Consider the following 13,476-nt stretch of genomic DNA (forward strand, 5'->3'; position numbering starts at 1 on the left):
TCACTCGTAAAAAACCAATGAAATTCCCCCGTTATAGTTAGATCAGATAACTATAACTCGCGCGACCGCAATCCACTGCTGATGACATCACATATTACATCACTCATGACATGGTCAGTGGCATCACTCATGACATCACTGATGACATCATCCTTGTGATAGAGTGGCGGCCGCGTGAGTTATAGTTATCCGATCTAACTATAACGGGGGAATTTCATTGGTTTTTTACGAGTGAAATATCCACCTAACTATAACATGTGTGAAACCTATGGTTTTTTAAGTGAATTTGCAAGGTTTTTTAAATGCTAATTCCTAACTATAACGTGTGTGAAACCTATGGTTTTTTCAGTGAATTTGTACGGTGTTTTAAATGCTAAGTTATGTATGTATTATTATTTTTTTTATATATTTATTTTACAATAAACTACGTATAAAAAAAATTTTTAACATTTTTTTTGGTTTGTCACCGTGCGCGCACGGTGCGCGCACCCCCGCGATTTAAAAAAAAAAAAAAAAAATGTTTTTTTCTGCCTTCGGGGTCCTTCAGGGACCCCCTGACAAAGGCTAGGGGGTCAGGAACTCTCTACCCTGCCCCCTTTTCACGTTCGCCACCTTCCTTTTTCACTCTTGCACTGAAAACAAACAAAATGGCAGCCGACACTTCCTGATTTCGACCGATTCGAACGTTGACTAACATGCAACCACCAATCAGAATTACGCTCGCGCACGTTAGGGTGCTCGCACGGTGCACGCACGGTGCTCGCACGGTGCGCGCACGGTGCGCGGCTATAGACATGTATGTGCTTTTAACTGCAATTTTCTCAGGAACTACTGAACAGATTGACTCCATATATGCAAAAGGCACATCCCTGAGCTGAGGACTACCTCTCTGCCAAATTTCAAGTAATTGTGTTCAGCCGTTGGGCCTGTACCTTGAACTAAAGGTCCCTATGGAAAATTGCATGGGGAAAACGCGTTTTGGGACCCCCTTTTATCTCAGCCCCCGCTTGACGAATCCCCCCGAGACTTTCAGGGTAGGAGCGGAGCGGAGCGCCCCACCTATTTTGAAAATTTCGCGAGGATTCGTCAACCGGCGCCAAAGTTATTCCAAATAGAATGTTGCGGATTTCCTATGGAAACACGGTCCTAACTATAACTATCTACTGGCGACCGCCAGTAGATAATATATATAATATATATATATCACAGATCCCGGTAAAGATAAAGGCTGTCTGGCAAGGCGGTCCGTGCAGGGGTAACCGGCAACCCCAAATATGTTGCACCACACTGTTCTATTCGAAAAGTAACGCACGGACACCTTGGAAGAATGCAGGAATGTAGATTTATTGACTGCAAAAACGCAACGCGTTTCAGCTTTCGCCTTGGTCACGCTTGGAGCAAAATTGTGTGACATCTACATTTAAACTAGTGCTTACAACATAGAAGACAGACTACTCATAACACCAATGCTGAATAGTTCATAAGTAAAAAGCGAAAAGGTGGTGGCCATCTTAGCACTATACCTGGTTCAATTGTAATGCATAATAGCAATTACCATAGTACCAATGAAACTGTTTACTGGAGAAGCAACATTGCTAATTAATGATTCCTAATGTAAAAATATTTACAAAATTCATCAATGATGCCAAAAATAGAGAATTAACTCAAATTCACAGAAAAAATATACCTACATATCGCCCAAGTGGGCGTGTAGTATAGACAAAATTAAAGTCAAAACTCCAGCTGGCAATAAACATATAGCAGACATGCCCAAATGGGCTAATAATTCAGTGATACAGTTTGTACAAAGATGGAATATTTGGTCGATCAGTAGCCCGTTCAAAAAGTAGGTACCAATACCTAAAAAAAAGAATTAATTACAATTTAGTATAAAAAAAGCAGAAAAGATTTACAACAGAAAAATTTACAAATTTCATTGCAGATAGAAACGTTAATTATGCAGGTGTACAGACAGTTTCTCACTTGAGTTCAACCCCCTCGGAGACACAGTTTCAAAATCAATCTGGACTCCAATTGCCGCAAAAGAAGTAATTTGTTACCTCCACGCGCATTATCATATACAGCATCAATAACCACCATTCTCAGCAGACTTTCATTCTGAAAATGCTGATCAAAGAAATGTCGAGCAACAGGATATTGCCTGTTATTGTGTCTTATTGCTCTGATATGTTCAAGCACTCTTTTCTTAGCACAAACAAGTGCATAAACACAGAACATTGTGTTGCAAGTAAGGACTTTCTTAATAAAAAAAATCCTTATTAATGCTGGAAATATGCAATACAGTACAGTCAATTCTGTTTTTGTAAGCTTTACAGTTTTTGCAGTAGTGGAAGCCAGAACGACTACTATTCCTGGGTTTGATGGTATTGGTCACCAAGTTAGGGCTTAGCTCATCTCTTAGTGATCTATTCCTCTTGAAAGTAATTTGTGGACAATTATTCAGATGTTTCTGCAAATTACTATCAGTTAACAGTACATTCCAATGTTTTTTAAAACTTTGACGCACATCCTGCGCTTGTCCTGAGTACATGGTAATGAAACACAAAAAAATATCAGACTCAGTTTGTCGTTTTACTGGGTGCAGTAACTGATTACGCGTAACCTCATCAACTCTCTTACATGCTTCTTTTATAGTTCTTTGATTATAACCTCTCTCTCTGAAGCGTTGCATCATAGTTTCCTTTTCCCTTAAATAGCTGCTTTCAATACTACAGTTACGCTTAGCGCGTAATAGCTCACCATAAGGGATACTATGGTGAGCTATTACGCGTGGATGTGAACTAGAAGCGCTTAAAATGCTGTTTCCAGCTGTTTTTTTGTGAAATAGTTGGGTATGTATGGTTTGATCTTTTATTTCCACTACAACATCCAGAAACTCAACACTGGTCCTACTAATATGTTCTGTAAAACCAAGTTGTACACATTCTCATTGAGTTTCCTGACAAAGGCACTGGCAGAATCAATATCACCATTCCAGATTAAAAGATGTCATCTATGTATCGCAGCCACAGGACATGGTTAGAAAATTCCGCCAGCTGTGAGGCCACCAGCTCCTCCCACCAGCCCATGACTAAATTAGCATAGCTGGGGGCGAAGCAGGTGCCCATGGCTGTGCCCTGTGACTGCCGATAGATGACATCATCGAACAGAAAAAAATTGTTTGTTAAACAATATTCAATCATATCAAGAATCATTTCTGAATGATGAAATAGCGAAATAGAATGAGTCTTGAGAAAATGTCTGATGGCCTTTAAACCTAGCTGATGTTGTATACTGGTATAAAGAGTACCAACATCGAGAGTGACCAAGGTGTAATCAATCTCCCATGTTAAAAAATGTGTTGTATCTCTTAATAAGCTGGCAATCCAACCACAAAAGGCCGTAAGTAATGGTCAATAAACCGGGACGTATTTTCTAACAAAGACCCCATAGATGAAACTCTAGGCCTGCCAGGAGGATTGACCAGGACCTTGTGTAGTTTGGGGAGTAGAAACAAAATTGGGATCCTGGGGTGAAGACAAGTAAGATAGTTAAATTCCTCCCACTCCAATAGTCCCCTCTCTCTCCATTCAACTAAAAGCTCACCATATTTCAAATTAGACTGTGCTATTGCACTCCTATCAGAGATGGAGTAACAAATTTGATCTGCCAACTGTCTGTTTCCTTCATTCAGATATACGGATTTATCTAAAACAACAACATTACCGCCCTTATCGGACAAGCGAATCACAATAGTATTATCTGATTTTAAGTTTTCTAATGCTGTTATCTGATCCCATCTCAGGTTTTTCTTAAAAGCAGGAGTTTTGTTGTACCTTATTTTCTTCAAATCACTAAGGACACCCCTTTCAAATACCTCAATTGCATCACAATCAATATTCGGTAAAAAAAACGATTTGGGTTTGAAGCAACTGCCCGGATTAACATTAAAATCAATATCAAAATCTTGTAAGTTCGAAATCACATTATCATCACCCATTTCTTGATCAGACATAGATGACATGGCATGTAAAACTTCAATATCATCAATGTTAAGTTTACTCAAAGGTACACCTTCCAATACCAGCTCAGCTTTGTTATACTTAGTGTCAAACCATTTCTTTAGTTTTAATTTACGTGAGAAATAAAATAGATCTATCCGTGTTTGTACAAAGTTAAAGTTAGTAGTGGGGCAAAAGGACAAACCTAGGCCGAGAAGTTCTGTTTCTCCCTCGGACAGAATCCGCTTAGAAAGATTGATGACAGTCATGATTGAGTTTTTTTGCCCCTTGTCATCATTCCCATGGGGTTACCGCTTCTTTTCTTGCTCCTCTGTTTGGCCTGCTTATTCCTCTTATTTTTCCTCCGCCGCCTCGCCCTCTGCCTCTCTGACCACTCTGCTCTTGGTACTGTTCTGTCCATCCCTGGTTCATCATTTGGAACTGAGCCAAAAAATTATTCGATTTCTTAGGATGAACCTGACCATGGTGTTAACTGCTGATGTTGATGCATCTGATAAACTCCCGTCAGATACATCACTCTCGCTGATATCCACATTAGCTGGTACTGTTATAGGCTGCATAGATACACTTCCATCTTTATCAAATAAGTGATCGTATTTTTTATGGAAAGTTAGAGTACGGGCAGATTGATAATCCTTGTAATCTCTTAGAAATTTACGTTGTTTTTTGGCCATAATTTCTTCCTCTAATTTATCCATCCGTTGTAACAAGTTTTTCATAAAGGCATCCAGTGTATCCTTAGCAACCAATTTTTCCAATTCAGTGAATACAACATCAATCTCTGCCAGTAATTTGCTACGATCTTTCAAAGCAAATTTGACCAGAATGTGCATCATAGTGGTGGAGCATGCAGCAGAGTTGTTGGACCACTCTTCCAACATCTCCGGGTCAGGGTCCTCATAAGTTGGAACTGTGAAAATGCGTAACCCTCTGGGTACACGGGCCACATCAATGTACCTTTGCAGGGACTCAGCCTCCCACCACTTAGAGAGTTCTTTTTTGTATAACTTCTCCAATTGTATATACAGTTGCTGTACCTTGATTTCCTCTGTAATGGTCATAACTGGGCTGGTCCGATCACCACTTTGATTTATTTGTGCAAAGAAACGTTTATTTGCTGTTACTTTACGCTTTGCTTCCAAAGCTGCAGCCATTCTGGTTCAAACCCACTACAGTCTTCCAATGCCGAAAATGAATCCCGTCGGTCTCAATGTAACATCAGCTCCCTTCCCGTTAAAGCTCGCTGGGCAGACAACACGGTAAACAAAAACCCAGACCGGAATTACTTCGCTCGCGCTGAGGCAGAGATTGCGTCAGCCGACAACGAGTACCGCCACTGAGCACAAGCAGATTATCCAGCCCGAGCTAGGAAACAGCTGCGTCTCTCAGCTAATATTAGAAATTTCAATATGCCGGAATCACTCACCGCGTAGCAGTCTTGAATCGCGGTTGTCAGTTGATCACACGAATCCTTAAATAAAACAGGATTCACAGATGACACGGCAGCAGAGCTTGACGGGGTCAGCCTTACTTCATATTTTAAACACAGATCCCGGTAAAGATAAAGGCTGTCTGGCAGGGCGGTCCGTGCAGGGGTAACCGGCAACCCCAAATATGTTGCACCACATTGTTCAATTCAAAAAGTAACGCACAGACACCTTGGAAGAATGCAGGAATGTAGATATATTGACTGCAAAAAGGCAACGCGTTTCAGCTTTCGCCTTGGTCACGCTTGGAGCAAAATTGTGTGACATCTACATTTAAACTAGTGCTTACAACATAGAAGACAGACTACTCATAACACCAATGGTGAATAGTTCATAAGTAAAAAGGGAAAAGGTGGTGGCCATCTTAGCACTATACCTGGTTCAATTGTAATGCATAATAGCAATTACCATAGTACCAATGAAACTGTTTACTGGAGAAGCAACATTTCTAATTAATGATTCCTAATGTAAAAATATTTACAAAATTCATCAATGATGCCAAAAATAGTGAATTAACTCAAATTCACAGAAAAAATATACCTACATAACGCCCAAGTGGGCGAGTAGTATAGACAAATTTAAAGTCAAAACTCCAGTTGGCAATAAACATATAGCAGACATGCCCAAATGGGCTAATAATTCTTGCAACACAATAATTCATGCAACACAACTCACTGTGTATATGTCTTGATGTGCCCATATAACAGATGGTACGTGGACAGCACCAAACACCAAGCAAAAAAGCGGGTATTAGAACATCTTCATGCCATAAGAAATAATAACAGACAGTACCCCATAGCTCGCCATTTTCATGAGAGCCACATGCAGGACGACACATTGGTTCGTATGGTGGTAATCGACAATGTAAATCTGGGTGTGAGAGGTGGTAATAGAGAGTTGTCCTTGAAAAAACTGGAATCACAGTATATTATTGATTTGGAGAGTTTGGCACGATTGAGTTTATATAAGAAATTTTTGTCTGTATAACAGTTTGTTTCATCAATAATTGTAATCATTTTTTACAGGTTGTGGCACTTCTATTTGCAACAGTTAATTTGTAATCTAAGAAGAAACGTTGGATTGATGGAAATTACCACATGGACTATACATGGACGCCTATGTTCATTGGGACTAATTGTTCTGTTCTCCATTAATGTTGATTTAAAAAAAACTGAATTGTGGTTATTAAGCTTGCCCACTGGGACAGAGGTTTGGAATATATTGTATATATTATATTGCTGTATCATGAAGCCCACTTGGGCAGTATTGGTTTATGCAGGAATATTTTAATACTAGACCTTTATTAATCATCGGTGATGAATAAGAACTTATGTCACTGGTGCTTGCTAAATAACGCGCCAGCTAGCACACCCGGAGGGGTGGGGCGTCAGGTTTACATCATGCTAAACATGTACTTCTAGCAAATAGAAAGAAGTGCGGTTATGGAGAACGATGCAATAGACTTATATTAGTCTATAAGATTTTGAAATATATTATTTGGCGTTCTTTGACCGTCATTGATATTGTTGAGGATGGCGGCAAGCAAGCGGATTATCTATATTTATTTGTATATATTTATGCATGGATAAAATGTGGTTCATCAATTTATATCCAACGGAACTTGGCCAATATATATGATATAATCAATGATATTTTTAACATTTAAAAATGGCTGCGACAATTGCTATTATGTATAGGCACTTGTGTGGTGAGTCCGTCCTTCAATGAGGACAATGAGGTGTATTTAATCATGGCGAATTTGTATATTTGCGAGCATGATCAAGGCGTAAAGCCGAATCGCGTCGTTTTTTACCCCGCCATTAAATTAATTGCAGCAATTTGGGTGTCCGAGTGTTTCCTGGAATGATGGGGATCCATGGAGAGTATATATATACATATACGGGATTACACCAAATTTGGGAAAAAGGTAACTCTTGGTTCAGAAAGCGACCTTTTTTTTAAATGGCGTAAATCCTGAGAAATTCAGAATAAAACAAATATTGATATCTGGTGTTCGCAGTGGATCCGCAAACCCTCCCCAGCGAGTGCTTTACTCTGATTGGCTGCTAACACTTTAAACCAGGAAGTGTTGGCAGCCATCTTGTGACTCGGTTCAACCGAGTCACAAGAAAAAAAGGAGAAAAAACATTTAAAAAAACAAGAAAAGGGGGCAGGGTAGGAACACCCTGACCCCCTAGCCAAAAAAAGCAGTTTTTAAAAATAATTTTCAGCCAGATTCGCGTAAGGTCCGCAAATCCGGCTGAGAAGTTTAATAAAAATTAAGCGTGGTCTACGCGCTTAGTTTTTTAAGCCCCTGGGGGGGGGACCAGGCCCCGGGGGCAATCCTTAATTATGTTGCAGGGGTCCCCCACGGATCCGGGGACCGCCACCTCCCCGGGGCTATGTTAATGATTTACGGAGTGCCATGCGAGCCTCCCCACAGCCCCGGGGACTGCCACCTCACCAGGGCTTCAGTTAATAAAATTAAGTGTGGGGGGCTTCTGCCCCCCCACACTGGCCCGGGGACCACCACCTCCCCAGGGCATTTAGTAATTAAAATACAGGGGTACATAGTGGACCCCTGGCCCTGGGGACTGCCACCTCCCCGGGGCTTTTTGTAAATTAATATGGTGTGGGGGGCTCCAGCCCCTCCACACTGCCCCAGATACCTCCATCTCCCCAGGGCCTTTTTTATTTAACATAGGGGGGCCCAGAGTGGACTCCGGGCCCCAGGGACCACCACCTACCCGGGCCTTTAAACTTGATAGGAGGGGGCGGCGCAGCCTCCCTCCAGGAGCCCCAGATGGCCCTGGGGACTGCCAGCCCCCAGGGCCGGCTCCTGCAATGTCCAGGAGTGCCCACCCCAGGGACATTGCAGTTTATTATGGTAGGGCAGGAGCAGGGCTCCCACCTTGCCATAGCAAACTCTGCTTCAATTCACTGCTCTCGCTTCCATGAAGCGAAGCAGTATTGCTTTTGGGCAAAGTGAGCTGCATGTTTGCAGCTCCCTTTGTCCAAAAGCAATGCCAGTTCCCATAAGAGGCAGGGAGCCGACAGGGACCGCGGGGTTATTGGACCTCCCCCCGCTGTGCCCAACATGAGGCCAGGCCGCGGGGGATGGGGTCCCCGGGGCCGAAAATGGCCCGGGAAGGAGGCCACATGGCCCCCCTCCCTGAATTTTTTTTTTCTAAAATAGAGGCAAAGCCCCGGCGGTGGGGACCCAGGGGCCGAAAATGGCTTCAGGAGGGATGCCCCCTTCTTTTAAATTTAGTTTGGAAAAAATACAGTGGCCATGCACAGAGGGATGGGGTCCCAGTGGGCGACATCAGCCTGGTGAGAGGGGCTGCACGGACCCCCTGCCTTTAAAAAAAAAAAGGGATGGGGTCCCTATTGCCGAAATTGGCCTTGGGAGGGGGCCACCTTTCTGTTTTCTTTTTAAATTTTCTGAAACAAAGTGGGTCAGGCCCTGGGGGATGGGGTCCCCAGTGCCCAAAAAGTATTAAGGGAAGGGGGGCCACACAGCCCCCCTTCCTAAAACAAGGAAGAAAAGAAGCCGTCGACTCACCAGAGGCCCCGTCTCCTCCCTGAACTACTCTGCAAAAGCGCCTCCTGGCTCGCTCTGGGTTCGGGGATGGAATGCCCGGTGCTACCAAGGGTCCTTTGGGGCCAAATAGCCTGCCAGGTACCTCCAGTAAGCCTCACACAGTGAGATTGCTGAGAGGTGGTGCAGGCCACGCCCTTTCTTACTTTTCCCACTCTGCAAATGCGCCTCTTGGTGCAGTGCTGGTGGGGCGATGAAGTCCCCTTGTGTTCGGAGGAGCTCAGGACAAAGTGGACTTCATCCCCCAAGCAGCAGTGCGCCAGTAGGCGCGTTGCAGAGTGGTGTAAAAAGGGGGCGTGGCCTCTGACAACTCTCAGCAATCCAGCTGTGTTGGGTTTACTAGAGGTAACAGGGGGGCTAGTTTGGCCCCAGGGAACCTCAGGAGGCAAGGGGACTTCATCCCCCAACCAAGAGCGCACCAGGAGGCATATTTGCAGAGTGGTGGAGAAAGGGGGCGTGGCCTGTGTCCACCTCTCAGCAATCCCACTGTGGGGGGGCTTACTGGAGGTAACAGGTAGGCTAGTTGGCCCCTAACGACCCCCGCAAGCGAAGGGGACTTTAATCCCCATCCAAAGCTCGCCAGGGAGCGCGTTTGCAGAGTAGTGGGCAAAGGGGGCGTGGCCTGCTCTGAGAATTTACCAATCCCACTGTATGAGACTTACTGGAGGTAATAGGAGGGTTAGTTGGCCCCCAAGGATGTTCATGGGGGCCAAATACCCCTCCTCTGATTGCTAAGAGGTCTTCGGAGGCCAAGCAACCCTTTCTCCACCACTCTGCAAATAGGCCTCCTGGCAAACTACTGGTTGGGGGATGAAGTCCACTTTACTCCTGAGGGACTTTGGGGGCCAAGAAGCTCTCCTGGTACCTCCTATAAGTCCTATACAGCGGAATTCCTGAGCACTGGTCAGAGGCCCAGCCCCCTTTATCCACCACTCTGCATTTACAATGTAATAGGTCTCGCTATTGCAAGAGTTAGAACCATTAGAGCTATTGGTGTTGTAAATGTAAACGTTTTTTACTGATGTTTTTTAGAGTGGAGTGGATTTACGTTGTGTGTAGTGGAATTTTGTGGTATGTTGTGCAGTGAAATTATGTGGATAGAAAGTATGTGGTATTTAGTGTTTAGGAATTATGTAGAGCGGGATTATGTGATATGGAGAGTAATTATGTGGGATTGTAGTCTGTGTTGTGGAGTGGTAACCTCAGGTTTAGTCTTCCTCGTTTCCGTAGAAGCTAAACTATAAACTCAATGAGACAAAAAAAGAATGAACCATGGAGGAGCACTGCTGGACCTAGTCAGAGGTATGAGCAGGGCCACTGGAATTATGCAACTGTTCGGCTGCAACAATTTTTGCATAACAATAAATCATCTGCTGCATATTATGTAGATTTGAACAAAAAAATCTTGTTTCTAGCTTAAACGGCTCAAATGTTACCGAAATTGCAGCACCAAGTTTTAGAATGTGGTGGAAGGCCCTTTGCAAAGCTGGAATGGTCACCTGTTACTTATTGCTACATGTGAGTGTTAAATTGGTACTAATGGTGTGCAAACCACTCTTGCTTCTTTCTGCGCCTCTTGCGTCTTTCTGCATTTCTCTTGCTTCTTTCTGCACCTTTCTATGTACTTTTCTTGCCTCTTTCTGCACATCTCTTCCGGTTTCTGCACCTCCCTTCTTTCTTCACCTCTATTGCTTCTTTCTGCACATCTCTTGCTTCTGTCTGCACCTCTCTTGCCTCTTTCTGTACCTCTGTTGCTTCTTTCTGCCGTTCTCTTGCCTCTTTCTGCACCCTCTTACCTTTCTGCACCTCTCTTGCCTCTTTCTGCACCTCTCTTGCCTCTTTTTCCACTTCTCTTGCCTCTTTCTGAATCTTGCTTGCTTCTTTTTGCACTTCCCTTGCTTCTTTCGTCAGCTCTCTTGCTTCTTTCTGCACCCCTTTTGCCTCTTTCTGCACCTCTCTTGCTTCTTTCTGCACCTCTCTTGCTTCTTTCTGCACCTCTCTTCCCCCCTTCTGCACCTCTCTTGCCTGTTTCTGCAACTCTCTTGCCTCTTTCTGTAGTTCTCTTGCCTCCGTCTGCACCTCTAAGCTAGGTAAATTGCTTGTTGTCACAAAAAGTCACATATATTTTCTCAATGTCTGATAATTAATGTCGAGTTGATCAGGAAAAGCCAATCCGGAATAACGGAGACCTACGGTGTATTGAAGCGGAGCCTGCCTGAGAAAACCGCTTCTGTGGACAGATCGCCAGGGCGGTGGTGATCCCAAACAGAGCGTCAGTCAAGAACAGAGTACGTTGAGTTCACCGTAATAGTTTCTGCCCCAGGTGTGCTTCAGGACGGTGACAGGCACTGGTTCACCTCTGTACCTGAAGTGGACCACTCCGTAGGTCTCCTTTATTCCGGATTGGCCTTTCTTGATCAACTTGTTACCCTGAATTATGTTTTCAATTATTCCCTGCCACCAGCTCTGCCGGTTTGGAATTATCACTGGCGAAGCGCCCTGAAGAAGTCACGGGATACTTCCCAAATGTGACAAAACCCGTATTGGCTGGTTGTGTTCATAAAGATTTGGCTGGTTGTGTTCATAAAGATTTATTACTTAAAGGAACTCATGCGTGGACATTAATTATCAGACATTGAAACGTCCTTCTGCACCTCTGTTGCTTCTTTCTGCAGTTCTCTTGCCTCTTTCTGCACTCGTCTTGCCTGTTTCTGCACCTCAATTGCCTCTTTCTGCACATGTCTTGCCTCTTTCTGAACCTCTCTTGCGTCTTTCTGCACTTGTCTTGCTTCTTTCTACACTGTTGTTGCTTCTTTCAGCACCTCTCTTGCCTCTTTCTGCAACCTTTTGCTTCTTTCTTCACCTCACTTGCCTCTTTCTGCACCTCTCTTGCGTCTTTCTGCACACCTGTTCACTCTTTCGGCACTTCTCCTGCCTGTTTATGCACCCCTCTTGCCTCTTTCTGCACCTCTGTTGCTTCTTTCTGCACTTCTCTTGCTTCTTTCTTCATCTCGCTTGCTCCTTTCTACACCCTTCTTCCTTCTTTGTGCTCCTCTCATGCCTCTTTCTGCACCTCTCTTGCCTTTTTCTGTAGTTATCTAGGCTCTTTCTGCACCTCTCTTGCTTCTTTTTACAGTTATTTTGCTTTTTTCTGTACTTCTCTTGCCTCTTTCAACACTTCTCCTGCCTCTTTCGGCACCCTTCTTCCCTTTTTCTGCACCTCTCTTGTCTCTTTCTGCACCCCTCTTCCCTCTTTCTGTACCTTTCTTGCCTCTTTCTACAGTTCTCTTGCCTTTTTCTGCACCTCTCTTGCCTCTTTCTGCACCTCACTTGTCTCTCTGCACTTATCTTCCTTCTTTCTACACCTCTGTTGCTTCTTTCAGTACTTCTCTTGTCTGTTTCTGTACCTCTCTTGCCTCTTTCTGCACCACTCTTGCCTCTTTCTGTAGCTCACTTGCCTCTCTGTTCTTCTCTTGCTTATTTCTACACCTCTGTTGTTTCTTTTAGCACCTCTCTTGCCTCTTTGTGCACCCCTATTCCCCCTTTCTGCACCTCACTTCCCTCTCTGCACTTCTCTTGCTTTTTTCTTCACCTCTGTTGCTTCTTTCTATACTTCTCTTGCTTCTTTCTGTACCTCCCTTGCTTCTTTCTGCACCCCTGTTGCCTCTTTCTGCACCTCTCGCCTCTTTCTGCACTCCTCTTGCCTCTTTCTGCACTCCTCTTGCCTCTTTCTGACACATCTCTTGCTTCTTTCTTCCCTTCTCTTGCTTCTTTCTGCACCTCTTTTGCTTTTTTCTGCATATTTCTTCCCTTTTTCTGCAGCTCTCTTGCCTTTTTCTGTACCTCTCTTCCCTCTTTCTGCACTTCTCTTCCTTCTTTCTCCACCTCTCTTGCTTCTTTGTACACCCCTCTTGCCTCTTACCGTACCGCTCTTCCCTCTTTCTGCAGCCCCCTTCCCTCTTTCTGCACCTCTCTTGCCTTTCTGTCTCTTGCCTCTTTCTGCACCTCTTTGTCTTCTTTCTGCACTTCTCTTGCTGCACCTCTCGTGCTTCTTTCTGCACCCTTCTTCCCTTTTTCTGCACCTCTGTTGCTTCTTTCTGCATTTCTCTTGCCTCTTTCTGCAACCTTCTTTTTTTAAACATATTTTATTCATTTTCTCCAGTGCATGAAAAAGATGTTTACGGAATACCTTTTCTGCACAGCAGGATTACACATATATACATGATGATGACACAGATCCGATACACTCTTAACATAACAGAGTCTTGTTTCGCAATAATAATCCCAACTCCTTGGGAACTATTTTAACAGTTGTTATCCTACTATAAAATCGTTTCCTATCCTGCTATTTTAATTATGAGTCAAT

General features: G+C 43.8%; 1 protein-coding gene across 4 annotated transcripts in view; it reads right to left on the reverse strand.

Moving 5' to 3' along the window:
- The window catches only part of LOC146801813 (carbonyl reductase [NADPH] 1-like), a 247,478-nt gene that overhangs the window by 49,908 nt on the left and 184,094 nt on the right, over positions 1 to 13,476 (reverse strand). Inside the window, exon 1 of one of the 4 annotated variants that reach the window (XM_085621305.1) lies at positions 5,449 to 5,782. The exons of 2 other annotated variants lie outside the window; for them this stretch is intronic. Coding sequence is in view for 1 of the 2 variants with exons in the window: in XM_085621302.1 (XP_085477428.1) it covers positions 4,207 to 4,270 (64 nt within the window). In the remaining variant the exon portion in view is untranslated. Of the gene's footprint in view, positions 1 to 4,206; positions 5,783 to 13,476 lie in introns of those variants that run through there. One more of the 4 variants, XM_085621302.1, reaches the window with a different exon arrangement.

The sequence above is a fragment of the Triturus cristatus genome, chromosome 8 (assembly GCF_964204655.1).
Source record: "Triturus cristatus chromosome 8, aTriCri1.1, whole genome shotgun sequence".
NCBI classification, from domain to species: Eukaryota; Metazoa; Chordata; class Amphibia; order Caudata; family Salamandridae; genus Triturus; species Triturus cristatus.